Source organism: the organism of the source record quoted next, unplaced genomic scaffold (genome assembly GCF_019419815.1).
Source record: "Pyrus x bretschneideri cultivar Hongxiangsu unplaced genomic scaffold, Pyrus_bretschneideri_v1 Contig93, whole genome shotgun sequence".
Lineage (NCBI taxonomy): Eukaryota > Viridiplantae > Streptophyta > Magnoliopsida > Rosales > Rosaceae > Pyrus > Pyrus x bretschneideri.
This window is the reverse complement of record NW_025999835.1, coordinates 215,714-238,207: the sequence shown is the minus strand read 5'-3', so window position 1 is coordinate 238,207 and position 22,494 is coordinate 215,714. Positions and strand designations below refer to the sequence as shown.

The window sequence follows — 22,494 nt, the reverse complement described above, 5'->3', positions numbered from 1 at the left end:
AAATTTTTTTTTTTATTTATTTTCCTTGTTTGGGAGAACAATTTCTAGGTTCGCTTTCATGGTTGTACCAAGCATACCGAAAGAAAAACATCAAAAAGGGCTTCTAGCTTGGTTAAAACATTCATTATATGTGCTCAAGGTCCTGAGTTTCATTTTTCTCCCTCACTATCACATATACATAGAGCATTGTTATTAACACTTCAAAAATCTCATTGTGAACTCTTCATAAACGTATTTTTCTTTCTAAATAAAAAGTTCAGAGCGCACAATAAATTTTAGAATGCCAATAACAAATTACAGAGATTTCATGCATAAATTTTCAAATTAGGTTCCTGCAAAATCTGATGGATAGATAGTTGGGGGAGAAACGGAGAAGCTCCACACATAAAATTTCCATATCAAAGAAGGAATGGAGTACCACAACAATATTGACAATCAGGAGGATTTTTGTATGCACTCAGCTAGATCACATGGAACTCGTTACACACAAAGATGGGCCTTAGATGTTTTTCTGTTTCTGTAAATACTCGACACAACTCACCGGGCGCATACAATGCTCTACGCAGAAGCAGCCTGCCAATAGCTTGATTTGTTGAACGAAGGGTAAAAAAGAATACACCGACGAAGTTCACATCTGTCCTATAACTGACTTTTCTATAGTTTGCTGCACGCGTTACAATGTTTAAGTTTTCTGCTCTACAAATGTATCAGTTCATTTTCAAGGCTGTTGAAAAGAGTCCACTCCTTGCTCATGATGATTACCAGTTGGTTGGCTGACAACTGGAATATCCAAGCTACTTGCTTCCGATTGGGGGGCGACTTCTCTTACATCGGCTATCCTTGCATCTTGAGCCTGATTATCACTCCATTCACCGTCACCTACTGGCCGTAGGTTGACTTGACCCTCAGCCATGCGAACTACACTCACCCCTGCTACCGGAACTGCTCTAGAAACACTGAGGCATGCTTTATCAACATTTACTTGGGACAAGTCTACATGTTTAGTCAGGGGTGTATTTCCAATAGACTCAGACTTCTCCTCAAACACTTGCTTTGTATCAATGTGATGTCTGTTTACGGGAAAAAGGTTGATTAATCAACATTGATGAAAACTTGATAAGGGACAAAAAGGATTCAATGAATAATAAACCCGAGCAACTTATATACTGGGTAAAAGACAGAAGGTACCAAACCTTTGAAGTTGCGCTTGCAACGTATTCACATATTCCAGAAGTTCTTGCTTGTCTTTCAGTGCAGTTGATTCTTTCTGCACAGCCTCCTTTATTCTAGCTTGAGCATCTGCCTCTGTAACCCTGACCTTCTCCTCTGCTCTCACAACTGCTGCTTCTAATATCACAACACGCTCTCTGGCTTTTGCAAGCTCAGAACGCCACATGTGTGCCTCTTGGACAGCAGAATCTCTCTGCCTAGTCAATTGGTCTCTTTCTTTGCTCAAGTTTGCAACCTTTTCTTCATACTCTTTTAGCTATAAACATAAACAAAAGCCATAAATAAAGCAGAACAATAAAAAAGTTCTCTCAAACAAAATTCAGCTTTTCATTTTCCAAATTAAGAAAATATAGTAGTGGAAGGGGAAAAGAAAACAGATCAATTATTATTCAAATATACTACACATTTAAGACGTAGCAGAGCTCATAAATACCTTTGACAACGAAGATTCCAGCTGCTTCGCTGAATCCCTTTTTAAGCGATCAATTTCTGCACAAACAATTTTCCTTTGTTCATCTATTGTATGAGCTGCAGAGGCTGCAGCCTCAGCAGCTTCAGCAGTCTCAGTTAATTTCTCTGCTATTTCTTTAATTGTTGAATCGCGTGAACGAAGGTCCCTAGCCAAATTATGTAGTTCGTCATCTTTGACCCGAAGTGTCTCCTACAGGACACAGAGGCACAGTCACAAGGATGCTAGGTGAACATAATAATCCCAAAGAGAAATTACATTTAAATGACTGAAATAGAATATCATTTAACAAATTATACTGTAAAGTGCATTTCCAATGAAAATAGGACACTGTATTTTAATTCATGTTTTAGAACCAAATTAGATCACAAGTAGAGTACCTTCATAATTGCAAAATCATCCATAGGACCATCATTTGGCTTATTGGTTATCATTCCCAAGGCATTTCTCAAAGAAATGTGCATTGCTGCTTCGATTTCCTTAGAACTCTCCGCAGCAGTTGAATTGGCAGCAGCAACTACTGCTGCAACCGTTCCTAGTTTTGCAGAGCCACTGCCACTCAAGGAATTCACAGCTTCTTTGTGGGCCTTTAGAACCAATTGTGTTGCTCTGATTGTCAGAGGCAAAAAATGAAAAAGAGCAAAATAAGACAATATTAGATGAAACATTTAATACCGGAAACTTTATGGCTAATCTTGTCTTAATTGAAATGAGTCGCCAAATATCATATAAGAAATAAAAGGGAAATAAAGGAAAAGAAAGTGGAATTATAGTCAAATATGCATGGGACATAATTCGCTTATTTCACTATAGCAACAGAAATTTTCAGTCTTGAGACCATCAATCGCCATCCAAATCATATACAACGGACCACAGCTTTGTTATATATAATATGTAATTTTTCATCCTCCTTGAAAGACTGACACACGACCAATCGGTTCAATCTATTTCTTTATCTCCTCAATATAATGGAATGGTATGACTCAATACGAAGGATCTTTCCATCTTTCACGATTCTTTCTACACAATTTTTTTTGATAAAAGTTTGGTTCAAAGGCCACGCCTAATCTCTTTATCCGAATCTCTTTATCAATGATTCAATGAAATATCTTGGATCTATGTTAAATTAGTGGATACATGTATCACTCGAATGAATTTAGTTATGATGTCAATTAGGATACTCTTGAAACAATTCATTGTATTGATACTTATCAAATCCAATATCAATAAACCTTTTATTTTACCTATATTATATACTCCAACCCTATCCATATGATGCTTGAATAATATCTTTGAGCGAAGCAACATCACATGCTAAAAGACTTTTTTTTTTTCTCCTGATGTCACATTTTAAGATAACTAACTTGCTAATATACATCTTAAAAATGAGGAAAACATGGAAAAGCAAATACATTTGAGCCTGCCAAAAAAATGCCAACTTCACAATGGCAAACCGCATGTGAAGGATGATCTAAAAAGAGTATTCAAACTAAATTGGGACATAAAGAATAAGTCCTCAGAGTAAAATTAGACCCTAAGCATAGAAACGTTCAAATTCTAATCCCCTTGTTACTTCCCCGACCACACATCGATAGATACCTATGTCAGCTAATTTCTCATTTGGACCAGCAGCATCTAATATCTTCAAAAGATACATCCTAGAGCTTATAAAGTATTTACAAGAGGCACAGAAAAACGAAACTGTACAGTATATAACATCTACGCAATAGCTACAGCATATTGTAAAGGGAAAGAACTTACTGCAGTGTTGCTACCCAAGCTCTAGCTGCCCCAGGAGTCTCTGCACAAAGGAAGTAGTCTTTTTTCTGCGGGGTCCCAATATCTAAAGAATATAGTTAAGAAGCACAAAAGTCCAGCTTTACAAGAGTGCCTGTTTTCTATGGCAGTTATAAGATACAACCTCACTTTGTTTTCAACATCAAATAAAAGTACTAAAGAAAATAAAAGAGGATACAGAAACAGCAACCGTCATACTTTTGCAACCCACTGAAACCACAAACCAAAAAAATAAGTTAATAACCAATCAAATTAAGGCCTGCTAAATGACTAATGTAGAAAACGTGATATTATGAAAAGCGTCAGTCTTACTGGAAGTTCACTGGAGATAGGGTAATTGTGCTATTCGCATCAAATAGAATGGTTCCCTTGACAGTCGGCTCATTTCTCCTAATCCTAAATCATAACAAGGTATAATGTTGGTCAATGCATTTATAAGACTTGAATTGAAGCGAATGTCAGTGCAAAACTAACTTGTATTCCATTCTCCCTGTCGTCGGGTCTAAGATCATCCACCGCTCGTTCCATTTTCTCAGCTGTTAAAGTAAAAAACACAACACATAAGCTAATTTCCAGATTGCAGAACAAAGAGCACCACACAGACCAACTAACAAAAACCATCCCAGTGTTCAGTTTCCAATTCGAACTCTTTCAAGCATGATTCATCAAAATTTTGAAACTACTGAACTTCAATAAATTCAATCGGAACTTAAAAAACTTTAAACTAATCAAACATTCTGCAATCCGCATTATAATTTGTGCAATAAAAATCCAACAGAATCGAAATTCGAAATTGACCCAACAAAAAAAAAACCTGAACTTTCGCAAAACCCAGAAATTAATCCTAAAAATAAACATAGAAATCACAGAAAAAATGTAAAAGAAAGTGAAAAAAGAAGAGAGGTACGGAGGATCGTACAGTCTCGGATCGCTTGAGAAGTGGACCCTGCAACAAGTTCCGACCCGAACCCGATGCGAGCTGGCGCTTGATCTTCTCCAAGCTGTTCTCTGCGTCCGCAGCTCGCTGCTCGATCGCAAAATTCAGAATTTAGCTAACCCCCGGATATAAAAAATAAAAATTCGATACACACATACATAAATAAATGGAAGAAAAAGTAAATAGAGAGAGAGAGGCACTGGCCGGAGAGGCGCCATTGATTGTGGCCATGGAAATGGGTGGATCGAGATAATCGAAAGCCTGAGAATTTCGGTGAATTTTTGAAGGGATTTTTGGTATCGGATGAGGTTTTTTCAGTCGTTCAGAAGGCTGGTAGGTTTGCTTCTCGGACTAGCAGGTGAACGACGATGATGTCTTCTAAGTTTTCGACACGCATTTAAGAAAAAATTAAAATATGAAGAATAGTGCTTTGCTTTTTGACTAATCTTTTCTCCGACTTTGCTTCTTGTCGCTTGGGTTTTTTCAGTTCACATCCCAAACTATTATTACTTTGTCTAGTAAGACTCTCATGTTCCGGATTCCTTTCATCAAGTTCATTTAATTATCTAATTCGGATCTTTAAAATTTGATTTAACGATTAAAATTATTATAACTTTTAAATAAGCTTTCTATTTGTAACCGTTTGATTAAATATCAAAGGTCAAGATTGATTGATTTGGTTGATTTGGTGGAAGGGATCCGGAGACGATTCATTTCCTATTGGAAGGTACTCTTATGGCCAAATATACGAGAAAATTTTACATGGTACGAGTATACTTGTACATGACGTTATATGTTAATAAAATAATGATAGATGGATAAAAGTTTATACATGATGTTAATTTATATGCACAAGACTCACCGTAATATACTCATATAATGTAAATTATTCTGTTAACATAGAATAGGTTGTCGAGTTCTTTTTAGTACGGATAACCAGATAGTATGCATTTGGATGCTTGCTGTTTTCGATTTTTAGTCATTGGATCATTGAATCACGTATTCAGTGGTTTATTAATCTGCTTCAGGTTATAGGCCGGTCCATTCTAAATTTGTAAGCCCACTAACTTTAGAGCTGCCCAAAAAAGGGCCCAATTTCATCAATTTTATTGATTTTGTTGAGTTTCCAAAAATTATAATAGTACAACAAACAAAAGTTGAATTGTGATTAATTTAGTTTGGTTCGTTTTGGCCTATGTAAAAACCGCGTAAATCAAATCAAAGTGCCTTTCCTAATTTTGTTACTGTTCGGCACTTGATATCAATCTTCTTTGTTTTTACTTGGATGAACTATTGAATACTCTTATGATGTTGTAGATTGCTATATATTTTGGCTTTTGTAGTTCGGTTTAATTCTTTTTCTTTTCATTTCAACTCAAAATTAAATCGCACTGAACTGAACTACTTGTTGAATACATTTATCATTTTTTAACCATTTTATTGTTTGCATGAACTATATATTATGCTAATTTTGCCCTAACAAAATAATTAAAAACCAACTTTTCACAATTGAAAAAATAAACAATGTAACCAGTAAACAAAAAAAAACCACAAGAAGTTCCCGGTTCTTTTTTAAATCCCATTTTCTTCTCCAAAATCCCCCAAATAGCTAGGGAGAGTTCACTCACCTCCGGTCCGAGCTAAACCGCAACGGTGAGAATGGCGGGTATTGTGAAACCGCCGGGGGCTTTTGCGGTGACGCCACACAAAGTCTTCGTCTGCATACTGCTTCAGACCAACGCGCCGCCCGCTCAAATATGAGTCCCCTTCCCTTTCTCCACCGTCAGCCAGCACAACCTCCTCGGCTTGTTCTTGTTGTCTTTCACGAAGGTACTCTCAAAGTTTCTCCCTTTTCCCCCCAATTAATCTTCAATTTACGGAAATTACTTGCAATTAAGTTCTTAATTACGGTTTGCAGTCTTATGATGATATTTTCGAGCCGAAATTGGATGAACTTATGCACCAATTGAGGGGAATTGGGGGATCATTGAAGTATTAGTTAACCGATCATCTGACCAGTAGGCTGTCGTCTCTGTCCTCCCCGGATGATTTGTTTAACTTCTTTAGTGATATGAGAGGTCAGTTAATTGTAATTGCGGTTGTTTTTGCTAATTTTGAATTTTACTTGCTTGCCGATGCTCATTTGGTTTCGATATTTTTCTTTAGGGTGTTTTGGAAGATGACCAAGTTATTCTGGATCGAAATAGCAGCCTGGGGATGTTTCTCCGTCGTTGCATACTTGCGTTTAATCTTTTATCCCTTGAGGTAATGTTACTTTTTAATTTATTTTCTTGATGCATACTCTTTTTTTTTCAATTCTTTATATATTCAACGGTGTCTGGAATAAAAAACTGTTTCATCCTCACTCCAGTATTCAAAAATCACCCCAAAATGTACTAAAAGATTGTTGTCTCTTTTATTTGGGTTAGTGAAAGCGTAAAGGGAAGGGCTTTTTAGATTAGAAACTCAACTTTCAAGTGCTTGCCTTTTATACACTGTACTTTTAGCAACCCATAGATATGGGCATTGGTGGACATGAGTTTTGTGTTTGTGTTGTGCTTATCGTTGTTAGATTTTATAGGAAGGAAAGCTTTGACAGGGAACTACCATTTCATATGATTCTAATATTATTGCAGGGTGCAAGCCATCTTTTGACAAGTATAGAGATGTACTGTAAAGAAGCCATCTCAAGTTATCCTCCATATGAGTCGCCGCACTTAGATGATTCGAGTAATGATTTAGAAACGCCTCCAGAATATGAGAACATGGAACTGGAGAATCTTGTTTTTGAAAAAGTCACTGAAGAAATCGAAGCAAGACAAAGATCTGGTGGAAGTGTTTCTTTTCATCTTCATGCACCCAAAGCACTTATTGGATTGGTTGAAGGTATAAATGCTACACGTGATCCTCTTGAAGCACATAGAGAGGCTACGACATCATATAGGCCTTTGTGATTGACAAAAATAATCTTGAAAGCCTATTGTATAAAATTGTTTCTGAATCAAGCGGGACTCACTTACAATTTATACTTATACAAATCATTTATTTTACTCTATCTGTTTAGAACGTTGAGAGCAAAGCTGGCATGCTTGTTATGCTGAACATTGTCTGCCAACAAGTAGCCCAGCTCACTACTTTGGGTTCTTTATTAATGGATTTGCTATAAAACGTGATGTTTACTGATTTTGTTGCGATGGCAATTGTAATCATGCATAAATATGCAGATATTGAAGTCCCTGGTGATCCAGAATTCAAACATGGTGGCAATAGAGAAGATTGTCATTATGCACATCCTACAAGCAGTATATTAAGTGATCTTGATCCCACTGGTGGGCTATTCCTACAGACAAACTGGCAGATACAGGGATTTTTACAGGAGCAAGCTGATGCACTTGAAAAGTAAGTGGCATATACGTTGACAATCTTTTGGTTTTCCTATTTGTTTAATGTACTTTAGGCTGTACTGAATCTTGATTTATATCCGTTTGGTAGGCAGGGGAGCTCTTTCTCTTTAAATGCTTTTGAGCTCATGCTTAGGCAGCTTCAAAAACTGGCACCCGAGTTGCATCACATTAGTAACTTACACAAATATTTTTCTTATTTGGTAACTTGTATTGTACTTGCACTTAAAAAGTATGTTTCTTTATCATTTTGGATTTTGATCCAGGTTCACTTCTTGTGTTACTTGAATGGTCTGTATCATGATGATTTTTTTGCTGCTTTGGAGAATGCTATTTTGATTACAGGTACATTAGAACTCAGCTCTGCATGTAGTTTGGTAATTTCTTGATAAAGTTCTGTTGTGTGAGTTTCTTTTTCATTTAGTAACCTAATTTTGAAATATTGAACGTAAATTGGAAATGGTGAGCCATGACTGTACATCGTGTGTTCCTATGAAAGGAGATACTTGTTATGACTGGATGCATCACTACGCTTCATGGCTTTTCATGCATGTCCAATGGCATGCTCCTAGTCTTGGTTACCTATGTGAAAATAAGTTTGATAGATTTTGGTGGGCTTAGGTTAAGCCATTAAATGAAAGCTTTCAAACTGTAATTTTATGTTAGTTGTGTTACCATCGATGTCCATTATTTTTTTCTTCTATGTGTTTATAACAAACAAACTAATCCAATAAATATTGGCACAAAAGTTCAGGATGAAGGGATTTGATCTTATTCCTCCTGCATCTGGTTGCAATAGCTTAGGAAGATATGAAATTGCCTTGCGTTGTTTAGGAATGATGCGTTTCCATTTTGGGCACGCAAAGCAAGCTTTGGAGGTGAGGCCATATTATCTACTCCTTTAATTAAGAATCGTCATTTGTATTTCCCTGTGGTTTACATATTCACTTTTATCCTAAATCAAACATATTTCATTATGTCCGTAATTATATTGTATCTGATGGTTTGCTATAACCTTTTGGATGACATGCGTGCCTCTGAATTAAAAAGGCATCCTGATATTATCCTTCCTTTACATATATGTTGTCTACTAGAACCTCATGGTTTTCAACTTGTGCAGCAAAGTAACGATACATGCCTTGCTTACACCTTAGCGGCTATCTGCAATTTGTTGTCCGAAACTAGCTTATCTAGTACAACTGGAATACTGGGCTCATCATATTTACCTTTGACCAGAATAGGCATTTCACTGTCTGTCGAGCAACAACTTTTTGTTCTCTTGAGAGGGTCTCTGAAGAGAGCAGAAAATTTGAAGTTAAACCGTTTAGTTGCATCAAATCACCTTGCAATGCCTAAATTTGATTTAACGGTGAGCATGAAATTGCAGTGTATTTTCACCAACTGATTCCTAATCTAGGCCATCTTTGTACTTCTTCCCTCTGTAAAGACTGAAGGGGGTATTGTGGATGTCATGCTGCCGATAATGATGATAAAGCTGTTTCTCATTGCATAAGTTCATTTGCAGCATGTGCAAAGGCCTCTTGTTTCATTTGGGCTTCAATGAAGCTGAGAACAAGCCCAGTTAATGTTTGCAAGGTAACGGTGACCCTTTGAAGATTTTAATGTTATTTGATTTCCTAAATTGTTCAATTTCCTAACATTGCTCCCCTCGTTTCCCTCTATTATATGTAATTCTTGCAGGAACTTGGATTCAGTTCTTTTGGATCCGAAACTTCTTCAACGACAACTGATGGTGCTTTTAGTACTGCATGGCTTAAGAATATACAGAAGCCAATGAATTCACAAGTTTTGTCTCAAGAAAGTGGAACAGGAACCAATAATGCTTTCCAGTTCTGCGCACAACCAAGTTCAGTCCCTGCATCTGTGTTGCAGTTAATAGGCTCTTCATACTTACTTCGTGCCACTACATGGGAAATATATGGAAGGTGATCTTTTGTAAATGCCTGTGTTAAACTTTTCCTTTTGTGCTGATTTAACTTCTACAGTCTACAGTTGACGGGATCGGTATTTCCTGTTGGAATAATAGACTTATTGTGCCTAGATTTCGAGTTACCTTGTCATCTTAAATTTTCATTTTCAGTTTTCACTTTTTTGAAAACTGAAACTGAAATCTTGTTTGGTAACTACTTTCAGTTTTCAAAAAAAAAAAAAAAACTAAAAACCAAAAAGTGAAAACTCAAGGCCAAATTTTGAAAACTCAAGAAAGTAGTTTTCAGTTTTCATTTTTTTGAAAACTGAATATTGAAAGTAGTTACCGAACAAGATTTTAGGTCTCAGTTTTCAAATAAGTGAAAACACAAACTGAAAATTGAAAATGAAATAGTTATCAAATGGTTAGTTTTATTACCATACTATTTTTATGGGGATATAATATCTTGCTTGTTTTGAGACATTTTTCTTTTCATATGTCATCAGTTCGTCTCTTGCCAGAATTAATGCACTTGTTCATGCAACTTGTTTTCCTGATGTTTCAAGCTAATTTTTAACTGAAAGTATCATAAGATTTACATATCATGTTTCTATTCCGATCCATTTTTATAACTTGAGCCTGACTATTTCTTGGATGTCCTCAGTTCATCTGACACAGCATTAGCATATTTGAAGCTCATCCAACATCTAGCCGTTTTTAAAGGATACAATGGTTAGATAAAATACTTGAGTACTTAAAAAGAATATATTTTTTTGGAGATGCAGCCATATCAATTTATGGTCCGAGTACTCTATCTCCCTCTCATGTGCATCACATGCACGAATGTTGTTGATCATTGATGACTTGTATATTTTTCTTCTCCTTGTTTAGAGGCTTTTGCTGCTCTTGAAATAGCTGCAGCGAAGTTTTTATTCGTCTCAAAATCAAGAATTTTGTTACTAAAACTTCAGCTGCTCCATGAGCGTGCTTTACATGGGTAAGTTTACCAGGTGCACCATTTCATGAATATTTTGATTCATGTACAGTATTTTTCTATGTCTATGTCAGTCATGACCTTGCCAAATGTCATTTAGAGGACATTTGAAGCTTGCCCAACAAGTATGTGATGAGCTTGGAGTCCTGGCATCATCTGTCAATGGCATGGATATGGAACTGAAGACGGAAGCAAGCCTCAGAAATGCTCGTACATTGCTTGCAGCAAATCAGTTCGGTGAGGTTCAATATTACACATAGAACTTCTTAACTTATAACTAGACTTCATCTTCCCAATGTGTGGCATGCTTTTCTTACTACTTTGGAATTTCACCGCAAGCAGCAGCTGTAGCACCCTCCCTCTTTTGTATGTGTTACAAATTCAAAATGCAAGTTGAAAATGCCAGTGTTCTTATTTTGCCAACTGAAATCCACAAGGTACAATTTTACATTTGGTACACGATGTGGTAGGAGGTTCAGGCAGACTAAACTTTTCATGACGACCTGTCTTCTTTGCCACATATCTACCTGTTTGTCTATTAACAAAGTTCGTCTTCTATATTACTGCAAAGCTAAAAGTTCTTTTATTTCTGTTTCCCAGAAATCAGGTAATGCTGTTTTAGGTCTTCCATATGCATTGGCAAGCCTCTCGTTTTGCCAGTCACTTAATCTGGATCTTCTTAAAGCATCGGTCACACTAACACTAGCTGAGTTTTGGCTCTCACTTGGATCAAGTCTTGCAAAAATGGCCTTGAGCCTTGTACATGGGGCTTTTCCTATGATTATTGGGTCAAGGAGGGTTGGAGCTCCGTGCTCACGCCTTTATTGTAGAAGCAAAATGCTATCTATGCATTTTCTCATAACACGTTTCATCATCGATTGAGTTTTTCCATTGCTGCCATTGTCAAATTATACTTGGCTGTATTTTATTTTATGATCAAACATATTTTACACGAAGTCCTAATTGTTTTCACATTTCACTAGCCAGTTTCTGGAAGCATGTACTGGATCCTTTGAGACAAGCTTCGGATGAGCTTCAATCAATTGCTAGAGGTAAAATATACTTCTGAGTTTTGAGTTTTCGGAAACTTTTGCTTTTTTATTGGCTGAAAATGGGAGTCTGAATACTACTGAGTCGGAACCCCCGTTGATGGCTGTGAAAATGCTTCTGGTTCGCAGCATCACGAATTGGCGGCCGAAGCTTTCTATTTGATGGCGATGGTCTTCGACAAACTCGGAAGGATAGAGGACAGGGAAGACGCTGCAGCTTCGGTTAAGCAGCACATTTTGGCTCTGGAGAATCCGCAAGACGAGGAAGATCCTCTTATCAACATGTTTTGAAGGTAGATGTATATGTCATCTTGTAAACCAGCCATTTTAGATGGATCGTGATGCAAAATATCCTACTACTTCGACCGTATCTTTGAGAAATTATGAGTTTGAACATTATAACTTCACTTTTAATTAATATGAAGGCCGATTATGATAAATCTCGTACTTCTGTATAAGTTGTAATTAACAAGTTGGAAACAATATTGATGTTGCTAAAAGCGAATCTTTGGCCGTCTCTCTAAGAATTTGACATGGGAAAGTGGGTCTGGACCTGCGGTAAGTAGTATCTGATCTCCGTTTAATTAAAAAGTAAAAAACAAACTCGCGGGAAAAGCAGAGCGCCACCGCCGCGTGCTCCCGCATGGGTTTACCGTTATTAAAGGTTTTCCCGAGGGCTGTTCTGACTTTTCACCCATTTAACGATCAGAGTTTTCTACGCCATAAACTCGCGGTTACGAACATCCAAATCCCGGGTTGCGTCCCCCAAGAGCTTTCCTCCCAGAACTGACCACTGCATGAAAATTCTGAACAGAAGAAGTCGAGTCTCACACGCCTGTACCACCATCAGCCCGTTCAACCATCCATATCCGCTCACGTGTCGCGACAATCGGATAACTCGATACCTGCCACGTTATCATCACCTTACCTGCAAGTCCACTGTCAGTCACTGCTATATGACCGCGTCTCATTCACCCCACAGCCACCGCAACGGCGATAAGCAGCACCATGGGCCAGGAAAACGACACCCAGTTCAACCTCGTTGGGTTCTCCAACTTCGTCCGGACGAACCCCCGGTCCGACCGGTTCAAGGTCCACCGCTTCCACCACGTCGAGTTCTGGTGCACCGACGCCACCAACGCCGCCCTCCGATTCTCTTGGGGACTCGGCATGCCCATGGTAGCTAAGTCGGACCTCTCCACCGGCAATCAAACCCATGCCTCCTACCTTCTCCGCTCCGGCGACCTCAATTTCCTCTTCACCGCCCCGTACTCCCCCACCCTGACCCGAACCGCCGACCCGGCCCGGCCCAGCAACTCCAGCGCCTCCATTCCCACCTTCGACCACACCGCTTCCCGCGCCTTCTCTGCCACCCACGGCCTCGGCGTCCGCGCCGTCGCCATCCAAGTCGAAGACGCCGTATCCGCCTTCACCACCAGCGTCGCCCACGGCGCCAAACCCTCGGCCGCCCCCATCCTCCTCGACAACCGCGTCACCATCGCCGAAGTCCAACTCTACGGCGACGTTGTTTTGCGGTACGTCAGCTACTCGGACCACAACCATCTCACAGACCCGGACCCCAACCTCTGGTTCCTCCCCGGATTCGAACCCCTACCGTCATCGTTTCCAATCGACTTCGGAATCCGCCGCCTCGACCACGCCGTCGGCAACGTGGAGGATCTCAAATCGGCGATATCGTACGTTAAAGGCTTCACCGGATTCCACGAGTTCGCCGAGTTCACCGCCGACGACGTCGGAACGAGCGAGAGCGGATTAAACTCCGTCGTTTTGGCGAACAACGAGGAGATGGTGCTGCTTCCGATGAACGAGCCGGTGTACGGGACGAAGAGGAAGAGCCAGATTCAGACGTACCTGGAGCACAACGAGGGGGCCGGACTCCAGCATTTGGCGCTGGTGAGCGAGGACATATTCAGGACGCTGAGGGAGATGCGGAGCCGCAGCAGCGTCGGCGGATTTCAGTTCATGCCGAAGCCGCCGCCGACGTATTACGGGAATTTGAAGAAGAGGGCAGGGGATGTGCTGACGGATGAGCAGATTAAGGAGTGTGAGGAACTGGGGATTTTGGTGGATAGGGACGATCAGGGGACCCTGCTTCAGATTTTCACTAAGCCTGTTGGAGATAGGTAAATTCCATCACTTTCTCTGCTCTTTTTCTTCATGTTTCCCGATATTTTAAACTACTCTAATTTACGAGTTTCATGTTTTTTCAATTAACAAAAAGTATGTTTCTCTGTATTTTTCATGGTTCAATCCTTGGTAGGAATCTGGTTTTTCATGATTCTGTCAAACTCGATGCCCATCAAGTTAGATTTTTAGTGTTAAGCTTCGAATTGAGTCCTTTTGATTCGTATCGTAGAAATCTGTCCTTTGAGAAAAATATAGAAAATTGATCATTCGGGTCCATATGCTTTCCGAGTAGAAATCAGTAGTTGTGTTGAAGTTTATGCCTTGTTTGTGAAAAGGAAAAATTGATCACAAATACATTAATAATGCAACTCACATTTTCCGTTGCTGTAACGATCGTTGGATCGGATTAATGGTTCTTGTATAAAATTGGCAGGCCAACCATGTTCATAGAGATCATTCAGAGAGTTGGGTGCATGCTTAAGGACGAAGAAGGCAAGGTTCACCAGAAGGGTGGGTGCGGTGGGTTTGGGAAGGGTAACTTCTCCGAGCTCTTCAAGTCCATCGAGGAGTATGAGAAGACGCTCGAAGCCAAACAGACTGCAGAGCCAGCAGCTGCGTGAATCGCCATCGTCTGCAATATTATAAAATGACTAAATAAGGCGGTTGCTGAAGCCAGGTTCGTTGTACTCATTTTAAGGCTGTTGAATGAGTAGTGTCATTTTGTGTATACCAAGCTGTATGTGTGTTACTGTTGGTGCCTATTGATTTATGCACAATGACACAAATGTTATTGCTAAATTATACTTGTGACAGTAATCAATCACCGGACTTGTTGCACTGTCGACGTGCTTGTAATGTGCAACGTTAAAGAGGAATACAAATCAGAGTATTAAGTCTTTGTGCTGTAATCTTTTGTTCTTGTTTTCTTAATTATGTTGGACATACGACTTTGGCAATTCTGTTCTTTTATCCTCAGCCAGATGATATATTTGGAGGCAGAAATAAGTACATTTTCTACTCTAGGCTTCCAGATGGACGTGGGTGGTGAGAACCGTCGTTCCCAGCCATTCAGAAAATTGTTTGATAGATTAGCATAGATCATGATGTTGAAACAAACTGAGTCGTGATAATTGTAGCGGAAATTTCGATAGCTTCATCCCGATACATGTACTGTTTGGTAACTAACTTAGGTCAGAGAATTGAGATTGTAGTTTGTTTCAAGCCATGGTGACTAGCAGGAAGTAGCGTGCTGTTTGAAGTTTTGAACTATATGCCATTGTTGTGGATTTTCATGCAGAGCTTTGTGCCCGTAGCGAAGCTGCCAAGTGCCAATAGGGCAACCTTAACTGATCATTCAAAACACCGGCCAAATGATCCCGGATCAAACCCAAAACTCGGGACGCATACTATTACATGGGGATGAGCATCGTAGTCTGTTTTTACGGTCTTTCACTCGTCGGAACGGGATCGGAGTGGAGACGGGTTAATTGTGTGGCACGAGTCCACTGTGGAAGGATCGAAACTTTAGAAAGAGGTCCAGTGTGTTTGCCTTAACATCTTCAGCTAAGATGTCAAAAGGAACTCGGAACCAATACAATCCCATCTAATTGAAATGTTTACATCTTCAGCTAAGATGTTAAAGGGAACTCGGAACCAATACAATTCCATCTAAAAGAATTGAATAAGTTGACGAGGATCAGACTCTATAATAATGTTTGATAAACCATGTTTGCTGCACTCCTCCAATGGTAGAGGCCTCTGCCATCAAAGCAACCCGTTGATTAAACCCCGATGTAAATTAGTGGTTCTTATATGTCCTTGATAGTATTACGATAAAGAGAAAAATACTTTAAACTATAGACTTAAAAGAAAAACCTAGCTAACATTGAATTTGGACCATCCGTTATAGGAAGGAATTATTACGATAATTTTTTGTGGATATTATTATGATTTCTTTTGTAATTGTAGTACTTATCTCGATCGGAGGATTATCTTGACGTCTATGTTGGTGGGGGACATTATAGCCTTACCGCAAAACATGGTCTGATTGTCCAACAAACATGCCACGTGTGGTTTATCACCACCAATTACCAAAGAATGATTAGGTGATGGCTTTTGATTTTGCATGTGGTGGTGATGAATGGAAAATTATCCTAATGCAATTGCGGGCATAGGATTATTAGCAAGGAATAACTGATGACTATTCTGCCCGCAGTCTCCGATTGGCATGGGATGGATCATATTATACGGTTACAATTTGAAAATGAGGCAGTTCACTCCTATAAAATACAAGGCGACACGCAACTAGAAAGATCTTTTCAACTCAACAACAAATCAAAACCTTCTAAGATAATTGTATCAAATTTTCAGATTTTTTTATTAAACCGTTTGACCGTGACAATGAAATAAAGGCCTAGCATACAACTTTTTCAGATTGACATTTTTGGACATTTTGGGTATTTTGGAGATCAATATGGCATATTTTAAGGAAGATTCCTTCTGAGGATTTGTTGGGGATGACATAAGCTTTCAAAAGAGACCTTTTTGAACCAAATCGAAGTTGATTTGGTTAGTCAAAAGTTTAATTTTCTAAGAAGTCCGAATTTCAGTTTAAATAGGAAACTTTTTATTTTTTGTTTTATTATTTTATTATGTTTCCTAATTTTATTCTAAGACATTTTGTACGTAGGATTTTATTTTGTAATAGTATAAATAAGGCTATTTAGCCATTAGAGAGAAAAAAAAAGAGGAGGAGACACACTACTTAGCTTTAGACGATTCAAGTTTATTTTCAAGGTGTTTTCTATCCTTATTTTTAACATATGATTGTTCGTAACTAGTTTCTTTTGCTAGGGCGATGCCACGAGACTTAGAAAGAATATGTAGTTTCTTTTCAATTTACTTATGATATTATGCATGCATGATTCGCGACTATTAGGCTATTTTGAAAAGGAAATTGATGCAATTTTGGTTGGAAGGTTTCCTGAAATTGGCGATGGCTTCTTGTTGTTAATAATTGTAATTTCACTTAGGATGAACACCACGTCTTCAAAGTTGCATGGTTTTTCAAAGGGGTTTCACAAAACTTAATGAGTCTTTCATGTTCATATTTGATCTAAACGTCCGGACGGATTAAATGTTAGATATACATTCTATGTTGAAGGTTCCAAATAGGACATACTTTAGGAAAACCTAATCTTCAAATATGCATGGGTAATTCATAAGTGATTAGGAGAACTATGTAGGATTGTTAAAGTGATGGTGGAACCTAAATACTCTTACAAATTGGTTTTCTTTAAATTATTTTCTAATTGATTTCTTAATTTGTTTTTTTATTAAATTCGTTTTAAGTATTTTAAATCCAAAATCAACATTTTTCAAAACTTTGTTTTAAATAATTAATTAAGAGTTGGTTTTTTAAATACAAACTATTCATTCAATCCCCATGGAAACGACCTTGCGTGAGCCGTTTAAACTAGAACTACCTTGTTCTCTTGCAAGTATTTTTAAGTGTTTTTATCCCTACTTTTGCATGTGGTAAAAATCCTCTCAAGAAATTAGCGTCGCTGTGTATTGTTTCAAATAATTTGTGTTTATCATATTCCTAGTTAATTATTTTTGTATATATCTTTTTATTTACCTGTTGATTTTTATTTATTTAATTTTTTTTTTTGTAGGTTGTGGTTTGTTAATTTTGAAAGCCATTCAATGATAAAGCCTCCGGCATGAGAGTTGCCTTTATGGGTTTCTTTAGCAGAAAACGGTTTTTATGGATTTAGACCTACAATTTGTGCCCTTGTTTATTTGAAGACCCATGATATTTTGCAGTGTCCCGAAAGGGAATATTTTCCTGAGTTTTTGCGGAAGCATATCAATACGAGAAACAACTCAAAAAGGCATTGGAACAATCCCTATTCAGAGTTCTACCCTTTAGGTTTGAAAAAGCACCTTTATTTTATGTGGGCATGTAATCAACGGTATTTTGAGCAGCGTGATGTGCCACAAGAGCTTTCGGTGGAGTGCAAAATCTCAATATTGTTGGGATCATCTAATTTGTACATTGAAAATACATAACAAAGTATCAAAATACACCAAAATAAACCAATAAATTATAATTAAGAATAGAGTAAAATGTACGGGCTTTTGGTTTCTTTTGGTATTCCTTATAGTAGTACACTTCCTTCCACAGCGAAATAACTTGCTGCATTAAACACAAAAATGATGAGATATTTTGCCGAACATGTCAATTCATCAACATAAATTGGTCGATGCAAGGGGCTTGTAGCTTAGTTGTTAACAACATTCACCACTTTGAGGTCCTGTGTTCGACTTCCTCTCCCCTAGTATTGCTTGTATATATAAACGAAAAATAAAATATGAGTTGGGTTGCTTACTAACTGCAACATCAGCACCTGCATTATCATAGCCAGTTCATGTAGAAGCAAAACAAACACTAGTAGCAAAATCTGAAATGTTGTGCGTTGGATCCAAGTAAGCAGGTATAGTTGGCTTGTAGCCTAGACCTTCGGGGATGAAGTCAGAAGGAATCCGGCCATTGCAGAACCGCCCGGTGGGCTGGCCTCCTGGAAAATCTTGACCTTAAGGCTGGAATTTGCGCCTGGCAATATTGTAGGAATGAAGTTGCTGTTACCTGAATCAACAGAAGAATCTCCAAATACTATGACTGTTGGAACTTTAGCACTACATTTGGCAACCAAGGGTTTGAAATAAGAAAAGGCCAAGGAATGTACAAGTTTTTCATGTTGCTTTGTAACTATCTGGTTTCTTTTTTGCAATCTCGCAGTTGGATGGAAATATGTGATATGAGAATAACTAAATTGGTGGGAGATATTAGTTTTGGATCTGTTTAAGCTATTGAATCAAATCGAACAGTCAAATATATGTCGATACTGAATCTCTAGACTGTAGGTACTCAAGAAAAATCGATAATTGAGAAAATGAAGTCATAAATCATAAAAATTTGATGCAAAAGTAAGGAGTAAAAAAATGAAAAAAAAACCCCATTAAAGACCAACATATGGAAAGTTCATTGGCACCAAAAAGATGAGTTGAGTTGCTTTTGTGATTGTTAGAGCATTTTCACCCGTTTCAAATTCCCTAGGGGATAGTGGATTGAATTTTCTCCTCCCCCTTCCAAAAACTTCTCCAGCCCATTTCAATCCATTGGGCTTCGGGAGAGCCCAGTTGCTCACCTAGTCAAAAATCGAATGGCCCAGCCCTTAGGCCATATGACGCACGGCTTACACCAGCCACGTGAAGAACGGCTTACACCAGCCACGTGAAGAATTCTTTTTTCCACTAGGCATGCAGAAAGCACGTGCATGTCTCTGACAGCGTTGCAACGCTTGGGGCCCGCAAACAGGTGCACTAATGGGGCTGGATAAAGGGGAGACGTGGCACATGCTAGGCCGTTAGATTTCCATGGCTATATTTTTCTGGGACGTTGGATTTCCAACGGTAAAAAAAAATTGAAATCTAACCCCAACGAATAGATGATGTGGCACAATCGAGACTGTTAGATTTCTGACCAACACCCAGGTTTTTCAGCTTAAAATAAAATATCTATAAAAAATAAAATAAAATAAATCTGAAATGTTACCGTTGGCCACGTGTCAAAATCTAGGTTGTTGGATTTCAATTTTTTTTTTTTTTTTGTAATCCAACAGTCCAGATTAATTAAGTTAATAAAAAAAAATAATACATAAAATTTAAAAAAAAAAAAACATTATAGTTTTTTTTTCCTATAAATACCTAACCATTATCTTCTACCTTACACCACATTTCAATATTTTCAAATACTTTCAACCAATCTTTCTCCAGTAGACGAAGCTTGTCAGGTTATTGTGAGTGTCTTACCAGCACAGGCCCAAGAGTTTTTCTTCTCAAACTCTAGTATACTCCATTCAGATGACCATTTAAAATTTGCTAACATTTCTACAGCATTACCCTAAATTCGATTTTAGTGGTCTGCAAAATGAGAAAAACTTGTTTGGAAATTTTCTGCCACATGGTAAGGTGAGTGCCAAGTTTTTATACATCGATATATTTACATTAATGAGCGAGAGGAATAAATTGGTATCAACAACATTCACGAGATTTAAACTTAATATTTCTCATTTACAAATGAAGCATACCACTAAGTGTACTGCTAAGTGACATTTGAATTTGTGCTTAAAAAGATCTTTGGCATTAATTATGTTTGTACCATACTTGACCAATCTCAAAACTACCAAGCGCTAGTTAACTTCATACCTTCAAGGACACACTGAAGAGTTCATGCCAAGGCACCCCTGCCAAAGCACAAGAGTTTCCCTCCACCCAGGAGGTCAATCACAATACGACACGTGTCAACGTTAAAATAAAGCTCCTAGAGTCCCACATTGACTGCGAACGAAAGCCGAAGACTCTCCTCAACTATAAAAGAAGATCATTCTCCTACAATTAAGGAGGAATGTCATTATTGTACTTAAACTAGTCATTCGAATCCAAAAATGATGATTATGCTTAAACTTATGTATTTCTGTAAACTCTTCACTATTAATAAGAACTCCTCTACTCCGTACACGTAGCCAGACTTAGAGTGAACCACATACATCTTGTGTTTGCTCCCCTATCTCTATCTCTTTACATATTATCATCACTAGGTTTCCGAAGCAACCGTACGAAGGTCACACAAACTTAACACTTTACGTTCTTCCAAAGTCTCATCGATTTTGTGCATCAACAAATTCATTTTCAAAATTTGTGACTTTGTCATTTGTTTACATTTTGATATTCTCTTAAATTCGCATAACCCATGATTTTCAAAAACAAATTGCTGATTATCAAAGTACTTAAATGCTAGGCGTCCAAACTGATAAAAGGTCGAGTTGGGTCGACTTTTCATTTTTAGGCACGTTTTATTTCGCTTTATGGATCTTTCCAACAGATCGAGCTGTAAAACGAGGAATTTCTATACTATTTTTGACAAGGAGGATGGTCCATGGACACTGACCTCACCTAAAGTAAGTTTCCATTCCTATGTCGTATCCTCTGGCTTAAGTGTTTTATAAAATGAGATCTCTCTCGGTGAAAGGAACCATATTCTGCATGGTGTTTTATAAAACGTGATCTTTCTATGAAAGGAAACATATTCTGGCATGGTATTTTACAAAATGGTATCTTTCTATGCGTGAGAGGAAATAAATTCATATATAAAAAGCAAGAGAGATTTACAGTAGGGTTCCAGATCTCATTAGTTTGGCAATCAATCAAATGCCATGCCTATCTTTTGGTGGAAATACTGAATGAGGTTGATGTATAATTGGTTGATGTATAATTGTTTGCCATGAGAAAATCAAATGCTCTGAAATATATGCAACCTTCACATCAAAGTATGAATCCCAACCTTTCCCGTACAAATGAAATATTTATTAATTACCATACTTTTATAGTAAAGTATGGTATACATAAAAATAAGGATGTGTACGTATTAAGAAAATTAGAATCAGACGCCTCATTTTAGACTTTCCTAGATTAAACATTTGTTACTAGTCAACTTTAGATTAAAGTGCTTTCACTTATGATTAAACTCTATATTCCATGTTTATTCTTAATTTAAGTGTTTTTAATGCATTTTAATTCATTTTTACGTAAAAAAAATGTACTCAATAATATCAAATAATTTATTGTTATTTTTATGGAATCTCATTCCTTCCCCAACTTAAGGATTCAATTATATCTAGTGACCCGAGATTAGTTTGATGGAATACAATAATCAATATATGTCTAAGTTCTTTAAGAAATTTCAATATAACTAAATTATTTGTAACTTTGTTTTGTGCAAAAATTGTTTGTAACTTTTTTCATCATTACTGTAACTATTGTCGTTAACAACTATATCTCATTCTTTATTTTCGTCTCTAGAAATTCAACTATTATTGAATTGAAATGTACCATTGTTTTTAAAAAATAAACATTGACATGTACCAACACAATTTATTCTCAAATTGAAACGTACCTAGCTAAATTAAAACCTATTCATGCCTAATTAAAAAGTATGATTACTAAATTGAAATGTACCCATACCGAACTGAAATGTACCCATATTAGCTTGAAACGTACCAATAGGTTTTAGGGTTACACATTGGTATGTTTAAAATATCACCGTATGGGGTTTTTCTTTTTTCTTTCTTTCTTTCTTTTTTTTTTTTTTTTAGGATTAAGTACCTGAAAACCCCCAATTTTTTCATGTCATTTCAAATTGGTCTCAACCTTTTTAAACATTCCAAACAAACATCCATACTATTAAAAATGTCACATCCGTTGAACTCTAGTTAATTTTTTCAAACATATCATGTTCAAAATCCACCGATTAGGTATATCATGGACAACATTAATATTAGTTGCCTCAAAATTTGAATTTTAAACATAGATTATGTACTATGGACCCCAATGAATAAATGAGTATTGAATTGAATCAAAAATGGAGCCAAATTGAAATTATATTAGGAGGGTAATCTCCTAACAAAGAAAAGGG

General features: G+C 37.5%; 2 protein-coding genes and 1 pseudogene across 2 annotated transcripts; 2 read left to right on the top strand and 1 right to left on the bottom strand.

Annotated features, from left to right (window-relative positions):
• Positions 1-356: 356 nt before the first annotated feature.
• LOC103965768 (switch-associated protein 70) lies at positions 357-4,833 on the bottom strand. Its single transcript, XM_009378845.3, has 10 exons — positions 4,638-4,833; positions 4,416-4,520; positions 3,971-4,032; positions 3,809-3,892; positions 3,675-3,706; positions 3,461-3,542; positions 2,080-2,308; positions 1,664-1,891; positions 1,194-1,486; positions 357-1,070 (listed from the first exon to the last, which is right to left on the bottom strand). Exons 1-10 carry the CDS (start codon positions 4,662-4,664, stop codon positions 719-721), a joined length of 1,494 nt encoding a protein of 497 aa, XP_009377120.2. The 5' UTR covers positions 4,665-4,833; the 3' UTR covers positions 357-718.
• Positions 4,834-6,092: 1,259 nt separating this feature from the next.
• LOC103966761 lies at positions 6,093-12,247 on the top strand (annotated as a pseudogene).
• A 421-nt stretch (positions 12,248-12,668) lies between these two features.
• On the top strand, positions 12,669-14,863 carry LOC103965776 (4-hydroxyphenylpyruvate dioxygenase). Its single transcript, XM_009378853.3, has 2 exons — positions 12,669-13,951; positions 14,389-14,863. Exons 1-2 carry the CDS (start codon positions 12,816-12,818, stop codon positions 14,573-14,575), a joined length of 1,323 nt encoding a protein of 440 aa, XP_009377128.3. The 5' UTR covers positions 12,669-12,815; the 3' UTR covers positions 14,576-14,863.
• Positions 14,864-22,494: the final 7,631 nt, after the last annotated feature.